General features: G+C 43.0%; 1 protein-coding gene and 1 long non-coding RNA gene across 4 annotated transcripts in view; one reads left to right on the top strand and one right to left on the bottom strand.

The window, feature by feature from the left end:
• The window catches only part of glra3 (glycine receptor, alpha 3), a 72,064-nt gene that overhangs the window by 36,946 nt on the left and 20,420 nt on the right, over positions 1-14,698 (top strand). For all 3 annotated transcript variants that reach the window (XM_047364722.1, XM_047364723.1, XM_047364724.1), the window contains exons 4-5: positions 11,145-11,368; positions 12,292-12,374. In XM_047364722.1, coding sequence (XP_047220678.1) covers positions 11,145-11,368; positions 12,292-12,374 — 307 coding nt within the window. The remainder of the gene's footprint in view (positions 1-11,144; positions 11,369-12,291; positions 12,375-14,698) is intronic.
• On the bottom strand, positions 398-3,609 carry LOC124868006. The gene is made up of 2 exons (XR_007038218.1): positions 3,045-3,609; positions 398-2,545 (listed from the first exon to the last, which is right to left on the bottom strand). It is a non-coding gene; the product is annotated as an uncharacterized LOC124868006 (long non-coding RNA).

The raw sequence follows: 14,698 nt of genomic DNA on the forward strand, positions 1-14,698 counted from the left end.
CTCTGACCACTGTGCAGGACTTGTATATGTCATTCCCAAGACGAATTGACGCTGTATTGGCTGCAAAAGGAGGCCCTACACCATACTAATAAATTATTGTGGTCTAAAACCTGGTGTTTCAGTTTCATTGTCCAACCCCTGTATGTTTTCCCTATTTGGTGCTGAGCAACATAACTTTATTTCATTATGTTTCTCCACTTCAACTTGTTGGGATGTTGAGTTAGATCTGGGGATTAAAGGAAGTCACTACAGAATGGCTGGAAAGTTGACCTTACTTGTTAAAGAAATGTAAAAGTGACTCTTTGTAAAACACAGATGATCCAGTGGCCGCAACCAAGCAAGGAGCAGGTACAGACAATGAACTGACAGATTAATTTATTTCTGTGCAATAATTTTCTCTTGTCTATCATTTATTGATAAAAGTTTGATAAAATCAATCACAAGCAATATTCACGTCATTGTCTGCAGATTTTCAATAAGAAGAAATCTATCTCTAAACATTTGCTCCAGTCTGCATTTAAGGTGTTAGTAAAAGTGCTTTGACATCATTGTACAGAGTAACGCTTCGTATGACATTTTTTACCCACTTTGCACGCATCTCTCTGGAAGACGGCTGCCTCATTCTGGGTCTAGAGTTAATACATTTGTCATTCAAATCTGACTGATTTCCCATTCAGCACTTGAATCCACACCTCTGGTCACTGGTGAACAGAGAGTGGTGGATGGGACCGAGGACGCATCCCTGTGGTGTTCCTGTGTGAGTAGTAGAGGTGGCTGAAGCCCTGACAGATCAGGACCTGCCAGTCAGGAGGTATTGGCAGCAGTCATGGATGGTGGGGTGCAGATCAAGCAGGTGTTCATGATGGTTGGAGTGAGACCTACTGGCCTGTAATCCTTCAGGCAGGTGTGCAGGCTCTTCCCGGGTTGAGGGGCTGATGATTGTGGTCTTGAATCAGGAGGGAGCAGTGATCCGGGTGAAGGAAGAGGTTGACGAAGGATGTGAGAACTCCAGCCAGTTTGTTGGCACATCCTCTAACTGTCTGTCCAGGGATGTTGTCAGGACCTGCTACCTTATGGAGCTTTATCTTCTTCAGTGCTTTATGTACCTGGCATGATGAGACCTTCAGAGGTGAGGAATGGGGTCGGGTTCTTCAAGTGTGTTAGCTGGAGGTCTTAAACTGAGTACAGATGTTGAGATCCAGCTCTGTGGACATGATGGTGCAGGTGCTTGCCCTGTAGTATGTGATGTGCTGTAAGCTTTGCCATATCCACTCATAGTCAGCATTAGAAGCTCTGCAGCTTCTTTCCTTGGCTGCTATGATCACAGTGGAAACCAACCAAACTTAAATTTAATGTCTTTGTTCAGGCGAAGCAGCTAAACAGTCCTAACCTCCCTGAACTCCAACCTATCCCTCCAGTCTCCATCCTCCTGATCATCATCTTACTGCAGCAACCCTTTAGGTTTGTTCTTATGTTAAAGTTTAATTTATAAAAGCAGAATCATGAATCTGGAGCCAGACGAGGTAATAATGGAGGCAGGCAGACCGAGATGGAAATCTGAGGAGACAGACGAGCAGACAGGAATAGCAGATGTGCTCCGAAGATGTTTACCGACTCTGACATCAAATACGTTAAAGTGACACGACGTCTGTCTGGGTTGCACACAAGTTGCTGCTTGCAAATTATTCACTTTCACATGTGCCTGGAATTAGGATGATTATTAACTTCAAAAAATTCCTTCCATATTCCAGTGCAAGACAGCCTATTTCCTGGTTCTGCAGAACTTGTGAAAGTGGCTCCAGATCCTGCAGGATTTCAGGGGATCGCAGAGCTGCTTCAGTCTGTTGGGAATCAGATGGTCTGATAAACATGAGGTCAAATTTATTTTTGCAACTAAACTACAAACCATGATCTGACCTATTAAGATGATTTGTGTTCATCAAGCTACATTTAAGCTAATAAAGCAGTAAAAATGTCAATATGTGTAATCATGTGTGCCTGATTATGATTATGATTCTGAAAAATACAGATTGTCAGATCCTGGAGCCAACAACCCCCAGGTGCATCAGATCCCCTGTCAGCCGAAAATGATTTCCGTCAAATCAAAATTACATGATGCTAAGATGTTTACATGCACCGGGTTTATAAATCAGTCATCCTTCAGCTCATGAAGCCTTTTTTTTCACGTCTTGTCGTATTTCAGGCCTACCATATAGCTGGTTGCCTACATGTGCCAGGTCAGATTTTCTCTACAAAAAAGATAACCCAAGATGGAATCCTAACAGCGTGATTAACTTCATTAAATCAACACTGCACAACACCCAAGCGCAGCAAAGGACAGGTGGACACCAGAAGGCCACAGCAGCCCCAGGCAGACAGACACGGGGCATCGTCTCAGGGCAGCTCCCCACAGCGGTAGGTCGTTGGTGAAACACAGGAACAGCTGCCCCCAGGTGAAAGAGGCACAGGGTGAGACGTAGGGCAGCGAGACACCCCAATTCAGCAATACCACCACTGCACAGGCCCAGCCCAGGACAAGGTCCCCCTGATGGACAGAGTGAACTATTAATACAGTCCTGGAGAGACATGGAATATGTGAGACTGGTGGAGTAGAGGTCTACAAACACCTTCCTTTCCTGCTGAGCACGAACCTCAGTAAATGTTTCTTTTATTCACTTTTAGTTGAGTGGGGAATATGTTAAAAACTGCATTTAAAGCTAGATTAGGGTTAACCCTAACCCTGGGTCCGAGCTGCCTCCAGACAGCACCTAAAATGCTATGAAAAGGGTTCTATTGTATTTTCTCAGATTTATGGTGAATGAAAGAGATCCATAACACTTAAAAGCTGATTTAGATTCTGTTTATTTCATCTTTCTTCTCCTTGATTGTAAATCATCATCTTCAGACAAAGCAATTCTAATCAGCTAAACTGGATTACACCAACTCTGATGTAAAGGAGGGTGAGACTAAATTTCTAATATTTAGTTTTTGCTTGCTAGTTTAAAAAGTACAAGAATTAAGAGAGAATTTATGAAATTTTCAACCTGCAAGGAGCAATCAGATTTCTTTGGGTCAAAAAGCGGTTGCAGCTGCTTCACGTCTCCACTGTTCATTCACCAATGTGTGCCACATCAACATAACTGCCAGGGCAATACTTGGTAGACAATTATTTTTCCAAGCACAATGTCTTCTTGTTCTGCATGCTTCTGCTTTTGGGCCTGCACTGCCCTCAGTGGCCATGCCTGATGTTGCTGAGATGCTAAAGCCCACATGATGGTAGCGGGAATATCATGAAGACAAACAAGAAAGAGAAGATTGATTAAAAATGTAGGCTTATCACACCAAATTTCTTTATCACAATATCCAAATACAATATGGCAGTTACATATTTTTCTGATGTCAGGCAGCCCTAAAGCAGCTATGCACCCATCATCTCTTTCTTATCTGGGATTAGGGCACTGCTGTAAAGGGTCCAGGAGGCAAACCCAGATGTCCATATCCACATCAACACCCTTGAGCTCATTCTCAGGGATCCCAAAGTGTTCCCAGGCCAGAAGGGAACTGAAGTCCCTCCATTGTATCCTGGGACTGCCCTGGGTTCTCCTCCCAGTGGGATGTAGACCTCCAGAGGGAGGCACCCAGTAGGCATTCAGATCAGATATCTGAACTCTCTGAACTGACTCCTTTTAATGCGAAGGCGGAGCTGCACAGCTTCAAGATGATGGAGCTCCTCACCCTATCTCTAAGGCGGAGCCTGGCCACGCTCTCCCGCTGTTTGGGTTCTCTTTCTTTGGGTCATGATCCACATCTCATGACCACAGGTGAGAGTCAGAATGTAGATGGACTGGAAAACAGTTCACACCAGGTTAAGCCATTAAAAGATAGGAACATAGTTTGGTCCTTATGCAGCTCAATGATGGGTTTGTAAATGATTTGATTTAGAAGGAGCTGACACGGCCAAAAACATCCGTCTCTGTTTGTGATCCTTAGGCCCATGATACCAAACCGTGGTTCTTTGTAAGTTGATGCGTATCTTTGTGACCCGGCATGTTGCATTGCTACTGGTGCACCGTGTCTGATGTGGTGCCAGGGTCAGCATGGAGCCAGACACCCCCAGAGTAGTCACTGCTGGGAGGTCCAAGGCTGTGGACCGGCTGACTGTGATTGGGTCGTGCTTCTGCATTACAGTTACCTGCAGGGTACGACAAGAGGAACAGATGGATGTCATTAAGACCATCCACATTACAAATAAAATGTTTTAGTGTCAAAATTAAAATAAGAGAAATTATTTATTGCTGGTACTAAAAGACCCAAGGACCGGTACTGGTCTATGATTCAGCCTTTGGTCTTAGAGAATCCTTCATTTTATCTTAACGCTGAGATTTTCAACAGGCTGCCAACATTTCCAGATCAGAATATTTCATGACAGACGGAGGTTTGAAGATAAACAGAGTTCCTTTGTTGTATTCCATTCATTCTTCCTGTTATCTGCTGAAAGTCTCGCTCTCTCTGGTTCTCTCAGCCTTAATGAACCACAGACATTCCTCCACTTAGTGGAACTAGTTTCTTTTTTAAATCGATTTTTCCATGAAGAAGCAATTCACCCCTGGCTCCTCCAAATCTGTTCACATGCTTGTCTTCTTCCTCGCTTTCATTGTGTCTCTTTTTCATACAAAAAGGCGCTCACTCGTTCTACTCATCAGGACCACGGTAATACCTACACATGATTAGGTGTGATTATAATTATGCCCGGTACCAATAGTCCCACTTCCCTGTACTGGTCCGGGACCCCTGTTGTAATAGTAAACTTCTTCCATTCTTCACATCAGCGCCCACTCTGAATACTGTTGTTCTGTGAGACCCGGTGCATTCACGGATCAGTAAAAAAATCACCACTTCAGTTTCCAGCTGGCTGGTCAGGGTCCGTTTTTTTATACCTTCAAACATCTGGCTTTGGATCCCTACCTGTGTCTCCATTGTGTGACAGAAATATACATGTTACTGTTGACTGAACCATTTTTGATGCCCCACTTCGGTCCAAAAACCAGTGTTTCTTTAAAACCTGTTCTGTGGACGGATGGACAGATGGACAGATGGAGTGACAGCCCTTAAGTGCTTTCTGCACTGCTGGGAGTTGCTCTGACCACAAACTGTTTGCTGCTCTGACTGCCGGTGTGTGTGTTCTTGTACTTGTTGCTGAGTGAGAACCATTTTTCGTAATTTTATCGCAAAGTGATGGGGACAGGGGTTAGGTTTAGGACTAGGGTATGAGTTGAGTTATTGTTAGGGTTAGCCTTAGGGTCAGGGTTAGGCACTAAAAATCAAGGAAAATGAATGGAAGTCAATGGAAGTAACTGAAAAGTCCTCATAAAGATAGTAAAGATAGTGAAACATGGATGTGTGTGTGTGTGTGTGTGTGTGTGTGTGTGTGTGTGTGTGCTGCTGGCTCTGCCTGCCAAGAACAACATGTCAGAGGAATTTCAGATGGAAAAGATTGCTTTCAGTTGACTTTTATTATTTATCGGACTCGGATGAATTTTTCATGACAGTTTGTGTCGACACGTCACTGAGCCGGCCAGGCTAACATGTCTCTTTGGCCTTCTTCTGTGGGTTTTATGAGTGTTGGCTTCAGTAAATAACTGCAGGCTAATTAATCTTGGTCAAATTTAAACACTATTGCTGTATTTATGGTAAATGTAGCAAAAAACAGCCTTTTCATGAACCTGAGGCATCATTTCATCATTTAAAAGATCCACTTTTATTCCACTCTTTAGTCTTCCACTATTTAAACCATTATCTGCTCTCTACTTATTGTATTTGCTTACCTGCATGTATAAAATCTTTGATTAGCAGATTAGTCACATGCTGGAGCAACATTTCTATATTAATTCAGTTCATCACCTCCTGGAAGAAAACAATGTTTCCATGTTTCTATTCTGGAAACATGGAAACATCTGGAAATAACTCAGAAGAATCCACCAGTCATCACATTTTAAACTTGTCCTGTTGTTGGAAACCATAAAGGATTTTTCCACCAAACTGGAAGAGACGGTACAAACTCATCTTCATTTAATCCAAATTCTTTCCATTTCTAGCACCAACTCCAGAACCACATAGTTCTGCCTCCCTTCCATTAGGACCTGGACCTAGGTTTAGAGTGGGTTTGGGAATTTTTGACCACTTCTCTTCGATTATAATTCTATGATTGTAAATCGATTATTGACGTCACCTGACACTTTCAATCCAGCTTCTCGTACATTAACAACCAGAGTCTGAGAATAAAAAGCTCAGACAAAAAAGTATATACAGAAAACATGAAAAGAAATCGAGCTCTGAAGAAAGACGTTTTGGACCTCTGAACATTCTGAACTAAAACACGACCGAGTCCAAGATCTCTCTCTTCATCTAAAACTAAAACTAAATCCTTCTCAGCGATCTGCTGTTGTTCTGATTCTTTCTTATACAGATCATTTTTATTTGGACCCATGTGACTGTGAATCAGAGTGAAGCTGTAACCAACATCATGCATCAGAAGATGCTCAGTTATAGTGACTTAAGATCCTGTGGCTTTAGCTGTCCATGTATCACACGTTTTTCTGTTGTTTCAGTCTGTGGGGTTCGCCTTTCAGGTGGAATATTAAATTGAAAGACCGCTCCATGGAGCAAAAGCCCTGATTGTTAACGAGTCTTGATGGTGGCAGATTCTCCACGTTAAAAACTGCAGGAACTTTGTAATCAGCTTCAGCTTCTTAGAGTTAAAGGGAAGGTTTGATGTCAGCAGCTGAGGGCGAAGGATGAATACAACCGCATGTGTAATGAAGACTCTGCTCTGTTCTCTCAAACCTCCAGTCGGTCGTGGCAGATGGCCGCTCAGATTGAGCCTGGTTCTGGTTCTGCTGGAGGTTTCTTCCTGTTAAAAGGGAGTTTTTCCTCTCCACTGTCGCTACATGCATGCTCAGTATGAGGGATTGCTGCAAAGTCAACACCAGTGACTGTCCACTGTCTCTACATGCTCATCCAGGAGGAGTGAATGCTGCAAGTCACTGACTGGATGCAATCTGCTGGGTTTCCTTAGATAGAAAAACTTTTTATCCAATTTGAATAAATAACTGAATCTGACTGGTTGATAGTTTGGATTAATTGGAATGTAAGAACCCTAATGGAAATCTGTCTGATTAGATTGGATTGAAAACATTTTGTTGCCTTGAGACAACATGTGTCATTAATTGGCCATAAATAAATAAACTGAATTAAAACTGTGAAGTTGTTAATTATTCAGTTGGATAAAAAGTTTTTCTATCTAAGGAAACCCAGCAGATTGCATCCAGTCAGTGACTTGCAGCATTCACTCCTCCTGGATGAGCATGTAGAGACAGGAAGAAACCTCCAGCAGAACCAGAACCAGGAGTTTTTGTTGGACCTGCAGAGAAGATCTGAGAGAATTCTTAGAGTCCTCAGAAGAAAAAGGTCCGATAGTACTGCAGATCATCTGAGAGCAGAACCACAGAAACACGCGACAATCTCTCCACGCATATTATCACATGTGCATGAAGATAGTAAAACAGAACCTACTTAAATACCATTCATCCAACCCAGAACATACACGTTAATACAGGTCATATAAAGTTCTGTTTAAACCCTGACAGGCCCTTTTAAACCTCCATGGTACCTCAAACAAAACCGTAAAACATCAGTGTGTCAGCAACATGAACAGAACCAGCAAAGATCTAAGAATCGCAGGTAGATTAAGGGTAGTGGCACCAAACAGACAGAACCAACAAGAGTGTTTTTTTATTCCAGAACTGGGCTGTAGCTTGAAGGAACATTTTACACCTGCTAACGATTAGAGATAAAATTATTAAATCTGAACAACGATGAAATGTATGGAGAAAAATATTTAAGCTAGTTTGTACTTTTGGATCTTTCCGCCCAACATGTGCTTGTCATATCTGGACCTTCTCAACATGGATTACCAGAATTTCTAGTTTTCATTATAATTGTGGCCTGAAGGCCTTCTGTGGTATGGTGTTTCTGTGCAGCTATGGTTAAACAGTCTCAGTCTGAGCCATCTGGGTCCAAGTAGAGCTCTCTCCCAACAGCAAAACCTCTTGAACTGAAACAAACTAAGCGTGTCTTCAGTTTCTCGCCTGGAAACGGCCAACAGCTCCTGATAATAATGTGTGGTGACACCATATCAACCTGCTGCCACTTTCGGAGTCGCTGGAGGTGCCTGACCAGCGCTAACGTCTCCTTCATAAATCATCATGAGGTCAGTGAGAAGATCCTGCCTGAACTGCACCTTCTCAGTTGGCTTAATGGTCCTGGGATGTTAACAGCGATGGAGTGGAGGAAACTCTGCCTGGAGACAGACAATTTCTGATTGGCTAATGCCCCCAGAACCTTTACATTACACCTCTATATTATAAAAGGGCATCCATCTGAGCACTTTCAGTTTCTGAAAATAAATTTAATTAAATTAATTTTCTGATTCTAGTGGTCTTCTCTGATCATCTTGAGGCTCTGATGGTTTCCTGCTGGTTTCTGGAACATGGTGAAAGCAGAGATGGTCAGGAACCGATTCCCTGCAGCCTGTTGTAGATGTAAGAGAAACAATCTGAGTTCATGCCTTGTCAATATATCAGTTGTATATTTAAACTCCTAATTGGACCATCTGAGCCAAGAGCAAGATCAGAACATCGACCTGCAGAAGTCAGAGAGATGAGGCCATATGTCACTGAAGGATTAAGAACTTCCTCTCTGCTCGCCATCAGTCTCTTCATCTGTTCTGCACTCGTCTAACAAACGAATCGGAGCGGTGATGTAACCTTAGAACCTCCTCAGGGTGCTTCACTGACAGCAATAGATCTTTAATCAGCTGATGGAACAGCTGATATGATATTTACTGTTAGGATGCATGAAGTTCAGCAATCTCAATGAACTGACATGAGATTGCTGTTTTTCTGCTACACTGTGGTTCTGTTGGTTACAAGAACCAGAACTAAATAATCTGACAAGAGATTTTCTGATGTTCCTTGGATCTGCTGCTGGTTTCTGTAACATCAGTGGCAGAGAGAGGAGGACAACAGGAGATTTGGAGTTCATCTCTGAATATTCCCAGCATGCAAACACATAAACTCACAAAGGACTTAAAGCCAGGTTGCCCTGCTCTGTGCAGATTTAGACTCTCCTCTTTCATTTGCATGCTCAGTCTCTTCATCCCTGTTAATCCACTGTGGATCTGTGTGTGAGCAGCTCTCTATCAGATAATGACTGAACCACTTCCAGTTAATCGCTGCTTCTCAGCTGTTTCCCTGCTTTCATCTCATGTTCTCAGAGCTGCTGTGTCTGCAGACAGTTCCCTGCTTCTCAACCAGATCATCTTGAGCATGTCTGCAGCTTCCTGCTCAGTGAGAAACGATTTGCTCCTCGATCAGCTTTGGTTCTGTTCTGAGATTGGCTTGTTTCTATGTGCGGCGCCGCACAGTTGGAGCTCAGGGGGTTTATTAGCCACAGCTGATTGATTGAGATTATTCAAATCTTTTTGGTCCATTTCTGAACAAAAAGCTGAAACAAAACCTGCATATTTGCTCCAGACTGAATCTTTCTTTGACATAAGGGTCAAAGACCCTAACCCTCTTCCTTCCTGAATGCTCCATATGGAGCACATTCTGAAAGCATGAGAGGAATGAAAATATTTCTCCACAGTTTGGAAACCTGTGAGGCTGCAGCTTTCAGTGCCAAACAGTGAGACGGTCAGTATGTCTGTAACCAGTAATGGCTGATCGCTGAAACATCAGCCTTCCTTCCTGCCAACATGGATCACATCTGCAACGACGTTCCGGACCCCCACAGACAGGCGGTTCTGCATCAGTGAACACAGATTAATGTGCAACACAACTGTGATGGGGCATCATAATGATATTGGTTCTGTTTAGAACGTGTGTTCTAGCAGGTAATGATAAATAAGCTAAAATATTTCGGTTCAACTGTCTGAGGCTGTGAAAACAAAGCTTCCAAACTCTTCATTCAGTGTGGACAGAACAACCTCAGATTACAGAGAATAGAATAGAATAATCCTTTATTTGTCCCTCAGTGGGTCAAACCTCCGTATCTGATTCTGCAGCCTAAAACTTCACACCTTAATTAAACTAGTTTATTAAAATGTGTTGACTCCACCCCATCTGGAGCGCAGCGAGGTGGAAGTGCAGTGAAGTCACTTCCAGTTAGAGAAAGCGGTGAGCATGAGATGTTCAGTGCAGTTTGCAGTGCATGCTGGGAATCCTGTGTGGAGCTTGCAGGCCAGGACGTTTTGTGTTGTTAGAAAATACAAACCTTTTATTGTTGTAATCCAGAATCAGGACACATTCTGGTCCGATCTCTCAGACCAGGTTATTTACACAGATCTGTTCTGGGTCAGACCCCCATCAACATCCAGGTCTTACATTTGCCAGAATGTAGAGTAAAGAAATAATTTAAACAGAACCTGTCTGACAGCAGGAAGTAGGCTAGAAGATTTCAGAAAGTAACCCGTCAGGCCCTGACCTAAAGCTGAGAAACAAAGCTCACAAAGCCATTTCCAATGTTTTCTCCAAACTGCAGATAATCTTTAAAAACAGTCCACCAAACCATGTTGTAACTGCTTCATATTTAGAAAAATAAATCTCATAATTGTGAAATATTCTAACAGAAGTCAATGAAAGGAACTTGTACCAATTGTACTTTGGTGTTTCCCTTTTTTGCATTTATTTTTGTAACTTCATATGTCTTCTATGGAAGGTCAGATTTAGTTTGTGAAGAGATCTGCTAGGCTTGATGGATGGGTTTGTGCCAGCTTGTAAGTAGACCTATCTGCTTTGTGAATCATGTGCTGAGAAGGAGGGGAGGTGTGTGAGCACACAACGTAGTCTTAGCTGAATTACTTTTGATGTCCTGCTTTTAAGAATACTCTGATCACACTGAGGGACAGCATTCAGTTCAGTCCTGCAGCCAGGAACAGCAACTGCAGCGACAGTAGAGGAGAACCAGTCTGTGATCTTGGATAGACTCAGTTAAAGTGTCTGCTTTGAGGTTCTACATGCACAAAATGTTCCTCCACCTAGAATAAAGGCTATGTGCGTGCCGTGTTGATGAACCTCTCTCCGCAGGACTACCGTGTGAACATCTTCCTCCGCCAGCAGTGGAACGACCCCAGACTCAGCTATGCAGAGTACCCGGACGACTCTCTGGACCTGGACCCATCCATGTTGGATTCCATCTGGAAACCAGACCTGTTCTTTGCCAACGAGAAGGGAGCCCACTTCCATGAAGTCACCACCGACAACAAACTCCTCAGGATATTTAAGAACGGCAACGTTCTGTACTCTATAAGGTGGGTCTTGGTGCAGGTCTGGTATCAATGCAGGAAGGAAAAACTCTGAACTGCTTAGAGACAGGCTCAGACCAGCTAGCAATAAATAAACTTTTATCTATTTAGTTTGAACATTAATTCACCAATTCACAACACGTCATCTCAAGGTACTTTACAAAGTCAGTTCAGTTGAATCAAACAGATTTCAAGTCAGGTCCATAGATTCCAATTAATCCTAATTATCAAACAGTGCAGTCAGATTCAGTTTATTATTCAAATTGGTTAAAAGGTTTTCTATGACTTGCAGCACTCACTCATCTTGGATGAGCATGTAGCGATAGTGGACAATGGCTGGCAGTGACTTTGCAGCAATCCCTGGTGGTAATACTATGATGCTACACTAAGATGATGAATCTGTAAAGGAATAAAAGGAGGAATATGATTTTATTTTCTTCCAGTCTGAGGTCGCTTTGTAAAATTCATCTTTTGTTGCAGCGCAGCATCAGCATGCATGATTACCCAACCACAAAGCACAGCGACCCGTGCAGACCAGAATAACATTCAACACATTAACCACCCAACACTAGGCTTGGCTGGGAACACAGGAAATAAATTAGATTACATAAAAAATTTAAATATGCTAAAACTCCCAAAACAGAATAAATATCCCCAGCTTTCCATTTGCAAATGTTTTAATGTCTGATTTACTCTGCAGTCACTTCTATGAAGGTTTAAACAAGAAATGTTTCATTCTTCTTCCAAAATATTGATTTATGTTAAAATCTAATGTCTCTTTGAGATATTTTCACTGGGGAGTTTTAGTTGTAGAATCACCGACTTCTTTGACTTGGACACCTTAGTCAGGATGAAGCTATTTTAGAGCCTAATTTTACCTCTTGACTGTCTTAAACCACCTCTCACTTGTTCTGTTTCTTTGCCTTCAGACTCACATTAACCCTCTCGTGTCCCATGGATCTGAAGAACTTCCCGATGGATGTCCAGACGTGCATCATGCAGATGGAGAGCTGTGAGTCCTGCAGGAACACTCAGACTGTAGCAGTAGCAACCAAGCTTCTCTCGTTAACACTTTGGTGGTTCATCAGAAGCAGCCTGCAGTTTATCACATCAAGTCATCCGCTTGGTGCTGAATGTGCATATGTTCCAAACCTCACTGATTCAATCTGCCCATGCAGCCGCAGGGGGTGAGTCTGTACCCCACTGAGGCAGGAGCGTGCAGCTAGGATTAAAACATGGAGGATGAACATGTGCACACAGGAAGTTAACACATCAATGAGAAACCACATGGCTGCACATCCACCAGGACACATGATTGGTCCACGTCATGGAAACAACGAAACACGGGCATACATCTTTAAGAACGCAGCTGGGTTTAACAAGCTGCTGTGACTCATCCATCTGTTCATCCATCATCCATCCATCCATCTGTTCATCCATCATCCATCATCCATCTGTTCATCCATCATCCATCTGTTCATCCATCATCCATCCATCCATCTGTTCATCCATCATCCATCCATCCATCTGTTCATCCATCATCCATCCATCCATCTGTTCATCCATCATCCATCTGTTCATCCATCATCCATCTGTTCATCCATCATCCATCTGTTCATCCATCCATCCATCCATCTGTTCATCCATCATCCATCTGTTCATCCATCATCCATCTGTTCATCCATCATCCATCTGTTCATCCATCCATCCATCCATCTGTTCATCCATCATCCATCCATCCATCTGTTCATCCATCATCCATCTGTTCATCCATCCATCCATCTGTTCATCCATCATCCATCTGTTCATCCATCATCCATCTGTTCATCCATCATCCATCTGTTCATCCATCCATCCATCCATCTGTTCATCCATCATCCATCCATCCATCTGTTCATCCATCATCCATCTGTTCATCCATCATCCATCTGTTCATCCATCCATCCATCTGTTCATCCATCCATCCATCTGTTCATCCATCATCCATCTGTTCATCCATCCATCCATCTGTTCATCCATCATCCATCTGTTCATCCATCATCCATCTGTTCATCCATCCATCCATCTGTTCATCCATCATCCATCCATCCATCTGTTCATCCATCATCCATCTGTTCATCCATCATCCATCTGTTCATCCATCATCCATCTGTTCATCCATCCATCCATCCATCTGTTCATCCATCATCCATCCATCCATCTGTTCATCCATCATCCATCTGTTCATCCATCCATCCATCTGTTCATCCATCATCCATCTGTTCATCCATCATCCATCTGTTCATCCATCATCCATCTGTTCATCCATCCATCCATCCATCTGTTCATCCATCATCCATCCATCCATCATCCATCCATCCATCTGTTCATCCATCATCCATCTGTTCATCCATCCATCATCCATCCATCCATCATCCATCCATCCATCTGTTCATCCATCATCCATCCATCCATCTGTTCATCCATCCATCATCCATCCATCCATCTGTTCATCCATCCATCCATCTGTTCATCCATCATCCATCCATCCATCCATCCATCTGTTCATCCATCCATCCATCCATCCATCATCCATCCATCCACCCATCAACCCGTCCATCCATCCATCTCTTCATTCATCCATCTGTTCATCCATCCATCATCCATCCATCCATCCATCTGTTCATCCATCCATCCATCCATCCTTCTGTTCATCCATCCATCCATCTGTTCATCCATCATCCATCTGTTCATCCATCATCCATCTGTTCATCCATCCATCCATCTGTTCATCCATCATCCATCCATCCATCTGTTCATCCATCATCCATCTGTTCATCCATCATCCATCTGTTCATCCATCATCCATCATCCATCCATCCATCTGTTCATCCATCATCCATCCATCCATCATCCATCCATCCATCTGTTCATCCATCATCCATCTGTTCATCCATCCATCATCCATCCATCCATCATCCATCCATCCATCTGTTCATCCATCATCCATCCATCCATCTGTTCATCCATCATCCATCTGTTCATCCATCATCCATCTGTTCATCCATCATCCATCATCCATCCATCCATCTGTTCATCCATCATCCATCCATCCATCATCCATCCATCCATCTGTTCATCCATCATCCATCTGTTCATCCATCCATCATCCATCCATCCATCATCCATCCATCCATCTGTTCATCCATCATCCATCCATCCATCTGTTCATCCATCCATCATCCATCCATCCATCTGTTCATCCATCCATCCATCTGTTCATCCATCATCCATCCATCCATCCATCCATCTGTTCATCCATCCATCCATCCATCATCCATCCATCCACCCATCAAC

This window comes from Girardinichthys multiradiatus, chromosome 5, assembly GCF_021462225.1.
Source record: "Girardinichthys multiradiatus isolate DD_20200921_A chromosome 5, DD_fGirMul_XY1, whole genome shotgun sequence".
NCBI lineage: Eukaryota > Metazoa > Chordata > Actinopteri > Cyprinodontiformes > Goodeidae > Girardinichthys > Girardinichthys multiradiatus.